The 16892-nt window shown below is 34.5% G+C and overlaps 1 protein-coding gene across 5 annotated transcripts in view; it reads left to right on the plus strand.

Annotated features, from left to right (window-relative positions):
- TSC22D2 (TSC22 domain family member 2) overlaps positions 1–16892 on the plus strand; it is a 49448-nt gene that overhangs the window by 31014 nt on the left and 1542 nt on the right. For 3 of the 5 annotated variants that reach the window (XM_082459538.1, XM_082459539.1, XM_082459540.1), the window contains one exon: positions 15893–15944. The exons of 1 other annotated variant lie outside the window; for it this stretch is intronic. In XM_082459538.1, coding sequence (XP_082315664.1) covers positions 15893–15944 — 52 coding nt within the window. Of the gene's footprint in view, positions 1–15892; positions 15945–16892 lie in introns of those variants that run through there. One more of the 5 variants, XR_014262907.1, reaches the window with a different exon arrangement.

Genomic DNA, 16892 nt, shown 5'->3' on the forward strand with positions numbered 1-16892 from the left:
TAAGTGCTTACCATGTGCCAGACATTCATGTGTTATCTCACTGAATCCTAGCATCTGGTCCTATTATTATCCTTTGGAGAGGCTAAATAACTTGTGTGAGGTCATATCGTAAAAATGATGGAGTTGGGATTCAAACCTGGGTATGACTCCAGAGCCAAAGCCCTTTTATTTGATACCACCTCCGAGTTTATCTTCTGAGTCTAGAATTATAAATCTGAGTTGGAGGGGAATTTAATGGTCATTTATTCCAACCACTTGTCTCATACTTGAATCATGTCTGCAACACACCTTCCAAGTTGTCATCTAGCCTTTGAACACCTCCAGTGATGTTTATCTTAGCATCTTGGTCTTCTTTGTTTTTCCATTTCATGTTTAAACCTTTTATAAACCCTTCCTGTACAGCAGAGAATCTAAAATGTAAAGCAGAAAAATATCTTGCCATCACTTAAAGATTTAGGAAAGAGATTAGGTTCATGTAAAAATGTAAGCTGCAGTACAGTCTATGGAAACATTGAACCGAGCATATTCTCTAGTTAGTTCTGTTAGTTTTCATATCTGCTATAATCAAGAATATGGGTTCTAGTTCATGGCCTTAAGTCATCGGTTTTAGTTCTAAAGCTCTTTTTCAAAATGGATAAGGAGACATTGCTTAACATCTTAGAGATCGCAAGGATGTTTCCCCTCTTCGAAATTATTGATTCTAGTGATGATGTAGGAGTTTCATGGGACTCCTTTATATGTGCTTTGATCCACCAGTGTAAAAAGAGTGAAGTACATCTGAATTTCTTCAGAATCCTGGATCTAGTTCACTTAGAAGTTTTACTTGTTCATGACACATGCTTAAAGACATGACAGTTTGAGTTGTCTTCTTTCTGTGACTTGACCAAACCAGCAAGTCTTTGGCCTCCTCTTTCCACTTTCAGGATAGCTGTTGGTTTCTTTTACTTTTTCCCTTTAGATTCAGTTCTGTCTGTCTATAGAGAATGATATTGGGGAATACCCCATATAGATGGATATTTATGAAGTGTGATTATACAATTAAGCCTTCACTAGGTTTACAAAAAGATTTTCCCCTGAATCCATGATTCTAATGTAAAAAGACGTTTGTCAAGATTTTTATCCAAAAGATCATTGAGGTTTTAAAGTCCACTTTATTTTCCACAAAGTCTACTATGACTTTGTCATCACCATGTTCCATACATGGAACTGCTAAGTTTCAGTGGCATAATTTTGTCAGAAGTAACCTGAAAATCCATAGAGCTCTGACTTTTCTTTTCCTCAAACTTAGTTTCTCTACTTACTTCAGTTGCCTATATTATATTAAAAAATGTTATACTTTCTTCCCTCTCAGTGAGAAACAATCAATCAGATGCTTTCATCACAAAAAGGTTTATCGGCTTTTTATTTAAGCTGAGTTTGTCAGGGAGAGGAAAAAAACAAATTCTCAGGAAGTCTTCCTATTTTCACTGTGTTCCAGTGATACCCTTAATTAGTTTCTAATAGTTTAAGTAGCCGGTTAATTTCTGAACTCTTTTTCCTGGCACAGTAAGCTCAACTTGACATAAGTTCATGTTGAATTTACAAAATATAATTAGATAATATATTAAATACTGTATGTTTTATTCCATCTTTTTCTTCAATTAAATGTTCAGTATCAATTATATGCAGAGTGTTGCAATAAGTAGACCCTTGAGATGGACACAACTCCTGCCTTTAAGGTTTAATTCAAGGGAGAAGAACATTCAGTGAAAACAACAAAAACAGAATTATTTATGGAAGAGTCAGAGGGATGGGGCCTGTTGGCAAGAAAGGAAGAGAGCAAAGATTATGTTGGTAAAGCATCCCATTTCATTTCATTCTTATCTCTAGAATCTAAATTGATTTAACAAATTTCAAGTCATGATGTAAGTCTAGAAATCATCATAAAATTTTTATGTAAATTGATGCCTACAAACTATTGTAAAGTTCTGCCATTAACCATGTCTATCTTACAGAATTGTTATTGCCTAGAATAATTCAAGGATGTGGATTTAGATTGAAATGAGAAAAAGTAGGGAATTCCTTGGTGGTCCAGTAGTTAGGACTTGGTGCTTTCACTGCCGGGGGGCCCGGGTTCAATCCCTGGTTAGGGAACTAAGATCCCTCAAGCCGAGCGGCCAAAAAACAAAATAAAGAAAGAAAGAAGTGAGAAAAAGTAGTTAGCTGTTAAAAACTTTTTGCCACTGAAAATGTACGTATCTGAGTACAGTTCTCCTTGAGTAAAAAAAACCTTATAACCCTTTTGATTTTATAATACTGCTACTTTATACTTTTCTTTATTGTCCTATACCAGAATTCCTTTTTGAGTTAGGTAATTCTAAAGCAGTGATTCTCAACTAGAGTAAATGTGGTTTAGAAGCAAAACAACACTTTATCCCACTCCTTTGAGTTGTTTTTAGTAATATTTATTGTTGTAATGTCATGTAACACTAAAGAAAGGCATGAGATAGTTTCAGCTAAACAGTTTTTTGGAAGTTTTTATGTTGAATTAAACCAATTCAGTTATATCTCAGTGGCCTTTGGAAAAATTTCCCCCAGTAGGTTAAGATTATTTATATTCTGAACAATGAAATTTTGAGATTCTATCGAGGATCAATAAGAATTTTACTAATGTTCAATCCACAGAATGCTGTGCTTAATAAATAGATGTAAGTTTAAATCTCAAGTCAAACAATTTTTATTAGCATATATTTTGTGACTGCATTGAATCTTTAACATTTGATTGAGTACAAAGAAATCAAGTAAATTTAAAGCATAACTAGGATTATTTCTTTATTTGGGTGAGACATAAATACAAAGGTTGTTTCTTAATACTAATCATAATTTTTATTTGTACGTCACTGCTTCATTTGTAATCCAAGATACACTGGGATAGTAGACCTTATATAGTGTCAAAATCCAAATTGATCCAAACAATAGAAGGAACAAAAATTTTTTAAGTGTCTACTATTGTAAAAAGTCTCATATAATCCTCACAGTAATCCTTTAAAGTAGTACAACCGTGACCCCATTTTACAGATGAGGAAACTGGTTTCAGTATGTTAACTTGGTAGGATCACTTCATTAGTAGGTAGTGGAGTTGGGATTTTAAAACCAGCTTGTCTAATTCTAAAGCCTGTATTCTTAAACCACTTTATTACTCTTTTAGAATTCAACCTTTTGTTTCGGCAGCTGCTGAGAGGTAAGCTGTCTCACCCCCACAGTGAAGTAGAGAGCAAAAGAGAGTTAGGCCAAGTGGTAGTAAAGTGATAACCTAGACAGTTTTAACTCTTTAGGGCATTTCTTCACAATACTTTTCTTGTATTTGTTGAAGATCAGCAATTTAATTCTTTGCTCAAACCCAAACCAACCTAAATTTTTAAAACATCGCAAATGCAAAACATTCATTGATTTATTAAAAGTAAAATAGACCAGATTTTTTCCCTGATAGAATATTCTCTTCATTTTATTGAAGGGTAATGACCATGCTTTGGTGCTGTCCCTTAATGAAGCAACTATCTCTTTAAAAAAACCTCATGATACTTTTATTCTTCTGGGTTTATCCCTACTTTGAAACAGTTCCTTGATAACCTCCATTTTCATTTATTACTATCCTTGGACTTTGGGGACAGATTAGGAAGGGACATAAGGTGGCAAAGAAAGATTAATTATTAACCTAGGAACAAAAGCTGGGTTTTAGTCAGATAACTCTAGTGGCTAATTTTGCTTTGTCAAGTATATTGTCCATAGAATTATGTTTTTTCTGTGAAGCTATTTTAAATAATATCTCTGCATCTTCAAGAAATGGACATAAATGAAGAGATTAGCTATAACATGAGCAAAAATTATCTGTGTGCGCTTCACTGGTATTTGGCATTTAATATTCAAGGGGATAGTCTCATTTTGACTCATTTGGTTAGGCCTCATCATGGAAATGGGATTGAGAGGATTTGTTCAAGAATAGCTGCTGAGTGGAAAAAAAATAGAACGTGGAATGCTTGAGAAAGAAGAGGCAAATGTGAGGCCATTCAGCAAAAGAAATAATTAGCTTTCCCAAGAAAGGGTAGTTTCTTCCCATCCCATCTTCTACAACTCTTTACCTGCTAGTCTCCTCCAGTTTTTTGGCCCTTATTTGTCTTTACTCTTTAACCAAACTCATCTCTCACAATTTGAGCTACCTACCACATTCTGATAACTCTCAAATCTAGACTCGTCACCAGCGATTAGAGTTCTAGATGCCTATTGCTAGCAACCATTCCTTATTTCTCAACCTTCTTTCTTTATTTCTCCACCATGATCTATAGCCCAGATGTCTCAAAATTCAAAAGTCCCAAATGTAACTTCAAATTTCTCATTTTCATCTCACGTTTCTCTGCCACTCACTCCCCATCCCTCAAGAAATCTAACCATCTTCCTGTGACACATTAACCATTTCCCCACTCCTTAGTTGCTCCATGCTAAAAACTGCAGTCATCCTTGGCATTTTCTTTGTTATAGATGAGTCTCTTTCATTTATCATCCCTCTGATTTCTCACAGACTCTCTGTGCTTCAGTTATAAAACCTTTCATTTTCCCTTGCTTATTAATCCCTGTGACCAAGCATTTGGCAGTGTCCTGCTATCCCTTATTCCCCTTTGCTTGCTTAGGTAACTTTTTTAAGACCTGTCTTGAGTGTTACTATCCTTCCTTCTCACTAACCCTGCCCCCCCTACACACACACACACACACATAACACAAAACACCACATTTGAGTGGTTACACTAAGTTTCATAAAAAGTCTCTAAAACTAATGATGAAAGAAAAAAAGCCCAATGAGAATAACTTACCTCTGGACACAGCAAATCTGAGGTGAGGCCAAGTTGCAATGTGTATTTGCTAATTCCACATCTAGTGATCTTCCAACTGGTGGACACTATCTAACTTCATGTTCTTCCACCCAGTATTTGTTGAGTATTGGGCGTGTGCAGAGGCGACAGATTGGAACTTTTTTTTTTTTTAGCAAAAGTGTCACCTAGAAAGGTAAATGTTACTGAGATTTGGCTATTAGGAAATAAAAGGCAAAAGTTTGTTCAGGATTTATGACCTGTTACTTCCAAAGGAATTTGGATTACCTAGATATATGGATTAGATGTTAATATTAGGCAGCAAGAACATATGGCAAGTGTAGTTTCAGACTGAAAATGAAGAATGAGATTAAGGAATGTTTCCCCAATCATTTATTGAGTTTAGTTAAAATAATAGCATTACCCATGTTTATTAAATACCAAGGAGTGCTTGGAAAAAGTCAGTTTTGCCATTAAGTGTAGGAAGTGGCTTTGATCTAATACAGCTACCTCATGTTATAGCTAAAAAAAAAAGGGGAGGGGGTCCCAGAGTAGCAAGTATATATTTAGGACTCAAATTCCAAGTATACAGTTTTTGAGTCCAAGTATCTGTGGCATTCTTTATTAAATGGCTGCCAGCCTCATGGTAGATTTTTGTACAGCCAGTAGAGCTTTGTCTGGTAGGAGACAGATGCAACTGTTAAAACATAGCCTATGTGGTTAGTGCCATAAGTGTAGTGTGGAGCATGACTTACTATACTACTATACTACTTCTGGAAGGGTTAGAGAAGCCTTTACAGAAGAGAAAATATTTGAGCTGAAATCTATAAAAGAATGGTAGAGTTTCCACAGAAGTACTTAGAGAGTGAGAAACAGTATGAACAAAGAGAGTAAAAGTAAACCATGGAGGGTCGTAAAGGAGTTTAGGCTATCCAGTTCAAAAGTTGAGCAGGCATTTGGAACTGGGAGGAAGTGGGGTGGGATAATGTAAAGGTTAGCATTAGAAATTTATAGTAAACTAGTTCCTGATTTTTCCCCCCTTTGGCCCATTTGTATGTCATTGCTGAAGAATTCTGCGTTACTTTAGAAATGTTAGATGAATTTAGCTACATAGGTTGTTTTTATAATAGGCCCACTGCCAAGTGAAAATTTATTCAATGCTTGTTGGTCTCTGAAATGAAATGCAAATCTTAAGAGCTTTACGTTTTTGTTTTTATTTCCCTTGACATTCTTTTTTTTTTTCTCTTTGAATTTTATTTTACTCATTTTTTTATGCAGCAGGCTCTTATTAGTTATCCATTTTATACACAGCAGTGTATACATGTCAATCCCAATCTCCCAATTCATCCCACCACCACCACCACCCCCCGCCACTTTCCCCCCTTGGTGTCCCTTGACATTCTATTTTATTATGTTCTTTCTCCAGTTTTGTTCATTTTTATATACTTACACCATGAACATTTCCTTAGGTGGTGAAAGTGCTGTGATTTCCTCATAGTCAAAGGGAAGGAATACTATATTGTTAACCTTTTAAAGGAGAACTGATCTTAACTACAAAATGGCTGTTAAACATAGTCCTTTCCCTGGAAGGCTTTTTCTTAATCTTTATCCTTTTCCTAACACAGCTGGAGAAATTTTTGAACTCATGTGTTTTTAATGTCTTCATTCATATTAAGAATTTTCATTGAATTTTTCTCTTCTATTAAACTTTTGTAGTTCGTAGGACAGATAGTCCTTAAAATAGTATGGAAAACCATAGATCTTTTACTAAAGTATACAGTACTTTAATCGCTAAATTCTGATGTTTTATTTATTTATTTTTAATTTTATTTTTTGGCTGTGCCGTGTGGCATGTGAGTTCTTAATTCCCTGACCAGGAATCGAACCCTCGCCCCCTGCATTGGAAGGGTGGAGTCTTAACCACTGTACCATCAGGGAGGTCCCATAAATTCTGATGTTTTTAGAAGTTGGTTAACCATCAGCTTCTATCCCAGCAGACTAAAGGAGTGGTTTTAGAATATCTAGAATGAATATATGAAACTATCAGTACATCCACTATATTACTTTTCAATATAACTATGTTATTTAGGTTTTTGTCAGTTATTCTGAACTAGACATCATTTGGCAAAATTCCTTTCTAATCCCTCTCCTTTTTTTTACTCTCAGGTACCAGTGTACATCTCAGTCTAGATAATTGTCAATCATAATACTGTTTTCCCAGTCTCCAGGAAGTAAATTAAAGTAGCCAAGACTATAGTGTCAAATTTTTAATTTGGACTTAAGCCCCTTGGTTATGTATCCTTCACTCCCCCATAATTATGCTATCATCAAATTACCTGTTGCTGCTGTGTAAACAGTAAAATGAAATCTCTTTCAAGAGAGTCTGCTCTAAATGTAAGCACTCCAACATTGGGGAAAATGCCACCCCCTCCTCCTACCCCTTTCTCACACCCTTTTGTTTTTCAATCTGACTCAGAGGAAGGAAATAACTTTTTCGTTGTGTCAAAGCTTGCCTAATGTTAGTCTAATAAGAAATAACTAACTAGTGTATAAGCTCATTTATCTTAAGTAGATATGATTCCATGTTCTTATTACATTTAAGTATTTAACTTGAGGTAATAGAATATTAAACAAACTTCCTGAGTTTATTGGACTGTTTGGCCTGTAATGGTAAAATTGCTGTGCTCTTTTACTTTTGTGTAAGTCTCCAGTTTTTCCAGACTAAATTTTTACATCTTCCATCTTGACTGTTTTAACAGAAAAAAAATGTTTAGTTTGGCTAGTTTTTAAGTTGTTTCCTTAGAGTAGCTCTTCAAGAAAAAAAAAAAACATAATTATATCAGAATTTTACTACCAAATACTAAAATAATTCTGCCAAAATATCATAACTTTGAAGTGTAAAGAGATCTGGAAGAAGAAGGTAAACTTAGTATTAATCTTATCTGTACCTTCTTTGGAATTCATTTTTAATGCAACATTGTGTAAGGTTATGTAGCCTATTGTATCTTAGATATTTATTGGAGAGACTTTTACTATTTACTTACTAGCGTCACTTTGAACAGAAATAACTATACTGGGAGTTATAAACATTATTTACACCATATTTTTAAGTGATTTTAATTCACCCTAAGCTAAGGAAATAAATTTTACAAATCAGAAATGTTATTTATATTGATTGTTATTTTGTATGTTAAACATAGTACCTAATCTTTCAGAAGGAAATAGTTCCAAATACAAGTGGAGTTGTTGATCCTCTTCCCTTTCTTCCTTTCTTGTTTCCTGTCTGCCATTTGTTCATGTCTTGAGTTCACACTGTACAGGGAAATAACTCCTTCATGAGTCATTTTCATTTTGGAATGTGTTTTTCAGTATTCTTCAAAGTGTAGAGAAAGTAGTCTTCTATCCCTGTTGCCCTTCTGCCTGCCTTCCAGATAAGCACTTAACTAAACAGATAAGCACTTTCTTAGTGTATGTGTCCTTCTAGTCTCTTTATTGTATATACAAGCAAATACAATGTATATTATCTCCCTCTTCACACAAATGATAATATACACACATCTGTACCTTTACCTTTAAGGATCTTCAAGATACATTGTTTCCATCTCAGTACACAGAAAAGCATCCTTGTAGGTATTTTTTAATAAATGGCTAGTATTAAATTGAATGGATGACTATACTGTGATTTATTTAACCCCTTCCCTATTGCTAATCAAAAGCCTGCTGTTATCGAGTGTTGTAATGAGTAGTTTTGTAAATACATTATTTCCTATGTATGCAAAAATATCTATAGGATAAATTCCCACTTTTAGGATTGCTGGCTCAAAGAGTGAATGGTGTGTTGTGTGTAAAATTTATTAGATATAACCAAATTGCTCTCTATAAGGGTTATACCATTATACCACTTTGCACCAGCACTGAAGAGAAGGCCCATTTTCCCACAGCCTCACTAACTATGTATTAAATTTTAGTATGTTTGCCAGTCTGTTTAGGGAAATAATATCACATTATAGTTTTAATCTCTATTTTTATTATGAATGAGATGTTGAGTATTTTTTCATGTCTTGTGAACGTTCATGTGAATTCTACCCGTGTTTCTGTTTGGGCTTCTTGTCTTGCAGATTCCTAGAAGTACTTTATATTTTAGGGAAATTATTAAAGATGCTTTTTTATTTTATTTTATTTTAATTATTTATTTATTTTATTTTATTTTTGGCTGTGTTGGGTCTTCGTTTCTGTGCGAGGGCTTTCTCTAGTTGTGGCAAGTGGGGGCTACTCTTCATCGCGGTGCGCGGGCCTCTCACTATCGCGGCCTCTCTTGTTGCGGAGCACAGGCTCCAGACGCGCAGGCTCAGCAATTGTGGCTAACGGGCCTAGTTGCTCCGCGGCATGTGGGATCTTCCCAGACCGGGGCTCGAACCCGTGTCCCCTGCATTGGCAGGCAGACTCTCAACCACTGCGCCACCAGGGAAGCCCTAAGATGCTTTTTTAAAAATATATTTATATATATATTTTGAGGCATATAGTTAGAAAGTCCTCTCCTACTCCTCTCCAAAATAGTAAAGAAATTCTTCCTAAATAGGCTTTTTTAAGGTCATTAATACAGATGATATGGTTGACTCTGGACAAAGGGGGTCTGAGGTAGGAGAGGGACTTTGTATTGATGGTATACTTTTTTGTGTATACTCTCTGAATTTATTCTTTACCATGTATATGTATATTTTTTAAAAGTTTTATTTTGAGTAATTATAGATTAATAAGTTGCAAAAAAAAAAAAAAGTGCAGAGAGGTCTCATGTACCCCTTTACCCAGTTCTCCCCCAGTGATAACATCTTGCATGGCTATAGTATAATACCTGAAGCCAGGAAATTGACATTGGTATAATCCACAGCATGTGTCCTTTTTTCCTCTTTTTAAATATTCTTTTCTGGTCAGGATTTTGACCTGAAATTAATTAGATGAATGTGAAATATGCTGAGGGCATTGGTGAGCAAAGTTTTTATAGATGATAAAAACAAATATCAATCTTTATATAAGTATTTAGCTCAGTTTTTAGTAGTTCCTTGGTAAAAGCTTTTTTCACAGTAAGATTGGTTACTTGAGAAAATAATAACATTTAGTTTTGTGAGTAGCCATTTTCCCTGCTTGTTTAGCATGAATAATAGCTTTTATCATCCACAAAAATCACTTATTTTGTGTTACTGATAATAAAAATCTCCATGGGGCCTTTTTGTGAGTTTTTAAATCATGAAATTAAACAGGTTGTTTTTACATTGGTAGAACTTACGGTTAATAATTAGAATATGTACAATTTTGAGTTCTTAGCTTAATTTACTGTTAACTTTGTCTAATAGTTTTATTCTTAACCACAGAGGTTTGCATTTGGCCAGAGATTGTCTACATGATTTTTATCTATTTAGGCTCTTTTTTGGAAGGAGGATTGTTATTTGCTCTTAAATTGTGTTAAAGTGTAAATGTTTTTTAAATTCGTCTTACAGAAGGGTGATGGATTTTTTCCTTTTTAACCTTGATAGGCTTGCTGAGCTGTAGATTCATTAGATTTATTTTTTTGCAATCAGTGACTTAACAGTTTCTTTCTAAAAAGCAAAACATACATTTCTTAGAGAAGAGGCAAAATGTTGCCCAGATTAGAATTAAAGCATTTTTAGCACTAATGATGTTATAGAGCTTATTGCAGCAGGGCAAGGGGATTAAGGTTGTAGATGATTTACTGGAAACAGTACCTGATTCCTGAGGACTGGCCTCCAAGAAAGATTGTAGCTTCAACTTGTAAGTTTAAGAAGAATTGATTTTACCTGGTTTGGGTAAGGGAGCTTTAACATAAGTATTGATATACGAGATTTGCCAACTCAAATAAGTTCTCATCACAAAACATTTTATTTTGTAATTTGGGGAATTCCTGTAGTGGATTTTTAATTGTGTTGTGATTCAACAGAGAAACTTAGGAGGGTCTTGGAGTAAAGCAAGGTAAATTTTTTTTTATAATATTCTGCATATAGATCCATATAATCTTAAGATATCTTCATCTTTCTAACAAACCAAAAGAACGTTTTAGTCCTTAGCCAGTAGGTGAACTATACTGGCTGTCTAAAGATCACTGAGCAAGTCCCTTTTCTCAGAGCTGAACCTCTTCTAGGAATATGCTAGATAAGATAAATGGCATATTATGAACATAGTTTAATCTTTGGATCCACGGTTATGGTTTGACAACTAACATTTGGTGCTTGGTTAAAGCACTTTTCACAATGTACACAACGCTGGATTTCTTTGAGGTCATTATAGATAGTTGCTTTCTTCCTTTCACAATCTGACTGTTATGATAGGAAAAGCATATGTTTTGACATTAATTAGGTTAGGTTTTAATCCTCTCCCTAGGGTTGTGTCTGAATAAGTTACTTGGCTTCAGTTTTCCTCAACTGTAAAGTGAGAGTGTTGCTTGTAGTAGGCTTGTAGTAAAGACTCACTTAAGCGGTGTGTGCTGCCATGAAGTGGGCAGTCGTTTGTGTTCTTTCCCTCTACCCTGTTGCTCTGTTAATAAGCATTTGTGGGATTTCCCTGGCGGTCCAGTGGTTAAGACTCAGCGCTTCCACTGCAGGGGGCACAGGTTGGATCCCTGCTCAGGGAACTAGGATCCCACATGCTGTGCGGTTGTGGCCAATAAGTAAATAAATAATTTTTTTTTTAATAAGCATTTGTATTGAGGAGAAAGGAGAAGAAAGACAACGTAGCCAAAATGTAATAGAGAAGAAATTTGCACTATTTTTATCTTAAACAGTAGCCATGATGTCTCTGTCCACATTAATAAAGAAAAAAGTTGATTTCTCATAAAAAATTTTTCTTAAATGTGAGATCAAGTTAGCCTAACTGTGCCCTCACTGGTTTTAATTTTTAGAGAGGCAAGACGGGATGATTTGCAGAGTCACTGAGCTGAGAGCATGGATGAAACAGTTAGCCTTTTAAGAAGGATGCAAATGTAAGAAACTTGTGATGCCGGAGCAGAGGTTCCTATCTGGCCTCTTGTCTTCTCAGTGAGATTGCAAGTAATCTATTGTGATGAGAGTAAGCAGGCCTGGGAAGAAAAGCTGTGGTGGGGAGCCAGTTGGGATGAACTAAAAGATGAACAGCATGGAAATCCAATCTAGCTTGGTGTACCATTGATACTTTTAAGTTTTACTTTTCTTAGGAATGTGATTGTAATTTACTTTATTTAAACACTAAATTCAAGCTCATTTGGTTCTTTCAGGAGCCGCAGTTCCAGTAAATGAAAATTCATTATATAAAAAGTCATTTAGTCATTCTTTTTTTTCCCATAGTCCTGTATTTCTGTCCGTTCCCTCCATACCCACAGTTTTTTATTCATCTAGTAAATGCTAATCCAGTTACGATTTTATTCTAAAAGAGAGACCCATAGTAACAGAAAGTTTCTTTCTTTTTAAAAATTATCCCTTTTTATATAGCACTCTGTAGTTTAACAGAATAGTTACAAAGTCTTAGGAAGCCTTCCCTTAAGGAACTTAAGTGCGGAAACAGGTTAAGCATCTAGTTATAGTGTGGTGAATACAATAATAAGAAAGAAAACAAGGCCTAATACTATAACATTAGGTCAGGGAAACAAATGAAAGAAAATTATTCATTCTGCTTTGGCTGATCATTCTCATTTTAAAAGAGCATAAAGCCCAAACCACTATGTTGACTTTGAACACAACGGAAAACTTGTTTCCCTCATTGAAACAGCAATCTTAAACCATGCTCTGGGATCTTGAAATAGAATACACTCTTATTTGTTTATATTTAAAACTACCATATTGGTATCTTTATTAAAAATCAGGCTATTTAAAGCAGTGGTTCTCAAACTTTAGTTTCTTTCAAATTACCTGGAGGAGTTATTAAAATAGATTTCTTGGGTCCCACCTCAAAAGTATCTAATTCAGTAGGTCTGAGTGGACCCCGAATACTTACATTTCTAACAAGTACCCAGATGAGGCTGGTGGCTCCTGGTCCAGGGACCACACATGGAGAGCTACTGATTTATTCAAACTCAAAAAAATGTAATGGCTTCCTAACATGAACCAGTAATCGTTTCTAATCCAATTACTATCATATTGACTCTTTCAGTATGCATTTGAGCTCCTATGTGCCAAGCACTGTTCACTTCTTCACAGAGGTGAAGAAGATAATCCACCTCCCTCAAGGAGCTCAGTCTAATAGAGTTAACAGTGGTAGTATTATTTAAACTCAATTAATCCTCACAGGAGTTTTGTGGATTGGGGTATATAATCCTTATTTTAGATTTAAAAAAAAAAAACGAGGTCTAGAAAGGTTAAATAATTTCCTAGAATTCACAGTGGGTATATGGAGGAGCCAGAATTTCCTGGTTATGCGCTATAGAAAGTTTGTGATGATTTTAGTGGACCACAAAGGGGATGGAATATTTGGTTCTACCTTAGGAAATCAGAAGGTGTTGCAGAAGAGGCAGCGCTGAGCATCTTAAGGAACAAGTTAAAGATAGCCAGGTGAATTGGAACTGTGAGCGTTTCCAGCTGAGGGAGCAGTTTCTGCAAAGCCATGGAAACCTGAGAGGACATGTGTTCCACAGACTGCAAATAGCTATGAAAGACCATAACACAGTATACCAGATGGGGTATGAGAGGAAAGGAGACCATAGAAGGCTGAGGTCAAGGTCGTAAAGGGTTTTGCATACAAGGCTAAGAAATTTTTTAAGTAGAGTTAGGTGTTTTTTTATTATTTCTCTTCTAATTTTCATCTCTAAGCCAGTGGTTCTCAAAGTATGATTTGTCTGGCAGCAGAATTGGCATCACCTGGAAACTTGTTAGAAATGCAATTTCCTGGGCCCGACCCCAGACCTACTGAATCTGAAAGGTGGAGCCCAGCAATCTGTGTTTTAATAAAACATCTAGATGACTCTGGTACATGCTAAAGTTTGAGAACCTCTGCAGTAGGTTGTAGGATTCCTGATAACAGCGTTCAGAGTGGCCAAAGGTGACTATAGTGATAGTAATTGTATCTGTGAATGATTTGATTCTGTTAAAGTACAGTGTTTAACAAAATTGGAATAGTAATACCTTTTAAGAGACACATATCTTCAACATGATCCATTTATACTTTGCAAACCTGTTCCTCCGTAGCAGTAAAAGAGATCTGAGTCAGGACTAGAGGTTATTATATCAGCAAAGAATAGGATGCTAATTATTGTTCCTTAGCTGAGGGAATGGTTTGGAAACTGACTAGGTTTTGTTTTAATTATCAAAAAAGAAGAAGAAGAAATAAACCTTTTTTTAAGGTTTTTGAGGTTTATTTGGGTTTTTTGTTTTGTTTGCTCATTAATATGTAAAACTGGTGTTAAAGTTAGCATTTAAGATATTCTATTTAAAACTGATGTGTTAAAAGAATTGAATGTATTTAAGTCATGAAATGACTAAAACTATTTCATTTTTTCCTTGACAAAGAAGTAAAAAATAAAGTATAATCTAGGATTCTCAGGCAAATTCTAATCTAAATGCCTATCACTATCTTTTTTGCCAAATTATGACCAGTGTTTGGTGAATTTATCTATATGGCGTCTGAACTGAACTTTACATTAAAGTTTATACAGTTCTGTAGTTTATAGTTACATGAAGCCATACTTTGCTCTCTACAAGCATTTAAAGCCTAACATATATAAGTATTTATTAATGATCTATATATCCTTTCCAGTTATTAGGTATACAGAAGCCCCTTTTCATCTTAGCAACAGCAGCAAGAAGTGAAGTAGTATCTGTAATTAATGTGGTTAATGCTCAGATAAACAAGCTTAGTGTTTTCCACACATTGACTCAGGATTTAAAAGTTCAAAGTCCACTGAGGCATTGACACCAGCCCCTTCATTTTACAGATTAGGAAACTGAGGGTCCAGGGAAGTTAAATAGTTGATTACTGAGTAGCAGAACCAGGATTATAACCAGATCTACTTAGATTATAATAAAAAAAGGCACCACTACATCAGACAGGATATTTCTGAGGTTCAGTCTGATAGAACATTGAGGGTCCACATCATCTAAAGCAAAATAGTCTTCAGATATATTAGCACCTAAATTTAGCACTACATACTAAATGAAGAGCATGTAGTAAAAGTTTTGTATAAAAATGGTTTAAAGACCTCTTTTTGTATTGATACAGTAGATTAACATATCCGATTTATATTTAAAAGAAAATCTAATAACTATTCTTTAAAGTTTACAAAAACACCAAGAAAAGGATATAGATCCTTGCTATATACATGGGAAAATATAAACTGCCAAAGAGAACAATTATTCAACCTCCTGTGTCATTATCACAGAAATGCTAAGGTGATATTTAAACTTGGGATGTACTTACCAGCTAGACTATTTCCAATTTTTTCTAGGAAAAATTGGTCTAAACCACATACCTTAGTAAGGTGATTTTTGCCAGCTAGTAAACTACAGTCAAAGCGTACAGGTCTGCCAGAATGTTGAGCTCCTTGTTAACCAATCCTGCAAGTACTGCTTGCCCAAAAGCCCTCTGAATCGTTTTTATAAGCCAGTTTTTAAAATTTAAAAACCAGACATTAAAATATAAAATCTATAGTAGAAAAATCATCATCTGAATTTAATGCAATAAGTAACCACTGGAATTTCCACATGAAAGGCAATTAGAATATATAGTTGGTAAATGAAGAGATGTGGAGAGGGTACTGTTCATTCAAAATGTATCTTAAGTTCACTGAATTGAGAACTCCTGAATAGAATTGGGAGTTACTTTTTAAAGTAGCATATATATGTCATTGGCAAATTAGAAATATTGAAACTACAAAGATTTTTACAAGCCATCTGTTTATTGAGATCATTTTCAAAACGAGAGCTCTGAGTATGAAATTGTGAGAATAGACTAATAACCTACTTTAAATTACTATTTTTGGTTTTAAGTAAAACACAATTGTTTTTAATTATTTTAAGAGTTGGAAGGGAGCTTACATTTTTTAGAATAATTTAATGAAATATTCTAATTTTTTCCAGTGCATCTGGGGGAGGTGGTGTAGCCATTGACAACAAAATAGAACAAGCGATGGTAAGTAAAACTTTATGTCCTCTCATTTCAGAGATTGTTGGGTTTTATCAATTCTAAAAAACAAATACCTAATTCCTTTAAACCAAGATGACCAAAGTGTATTTTTTGATAATGAGATTTGGTTGAAAATGCTAGAATGTTGAGAATTTTTAGTCTAGAAATACCAGTGGAATAGATATTTCCCCTGTTCCCCTTGAACATGTTACATTTCATGCCATTTTTGGGAATATACATAATCAACATGCATTTGATCCCCTAAATATCTCAGCATCAAAAATAATTTAGAGACAGAAGACTATTAAAATGAAAACTTCAGCTGGAAATCTTTTCCATCCTTTGGTTATTTACAGTGACTGTTTTACTCAGCTTTAATTAATAGACTTGTTTCTGTTGATTCTGATTCTGATTTCTGCTATTACTATCAATTTTTTGGTTTTCTTAAAGATATTCTACTCATATTATTTAAAATATTTTGATTCAAGTTATTAAAACCATAGATAGATTATAAATAAAGGCCATTGGTCTCAAACTTTTTTTTTTTTTAATCCTGAGGTTTTAAAGTTGGAAATTGCAGGTCACTTCATCTCTTAAAGCAGTACTATAACTAGTTTATTATCAGACAGTTTAATATCCTTTGTTCTCTTCATCTGACGTCTGAATATATGATTTTAAACTTTTTTTTTTAATTCTAAGCTTATATTAATTGACAATTTAAGGAGCTGGTATTTTTTGAAATCACTCCAAACTTTGAAAATAAAATCCTGGGCTTGCTGCCCTAGTTGGGAACTAGATTTTTCCACCCCATCTTCCTTAGTGTCAGTCAAGAAACAGTAGAAACATTAAAAGCAAGAGCAGGAAAACTATATAAATGTAGTTTAAATAAACTATATTTATAGTATAAACTATGTAAAACTATATAAATATAAAACTGCCTAATGTTTATAAGGC

The sequence above is a fragment of the Balaenoptera physalus genome, assembly GCF_965194825.1.
Source record: "Balaenoptera physalus genome assembly, chromosome: 4".
Lineage (NCBI taxonomy): Eukaryota > Metazoa > Chordata > Mammalia > Artiodactyla > Balaenopteridae > Balaenoptera > Balaenoptera physalus.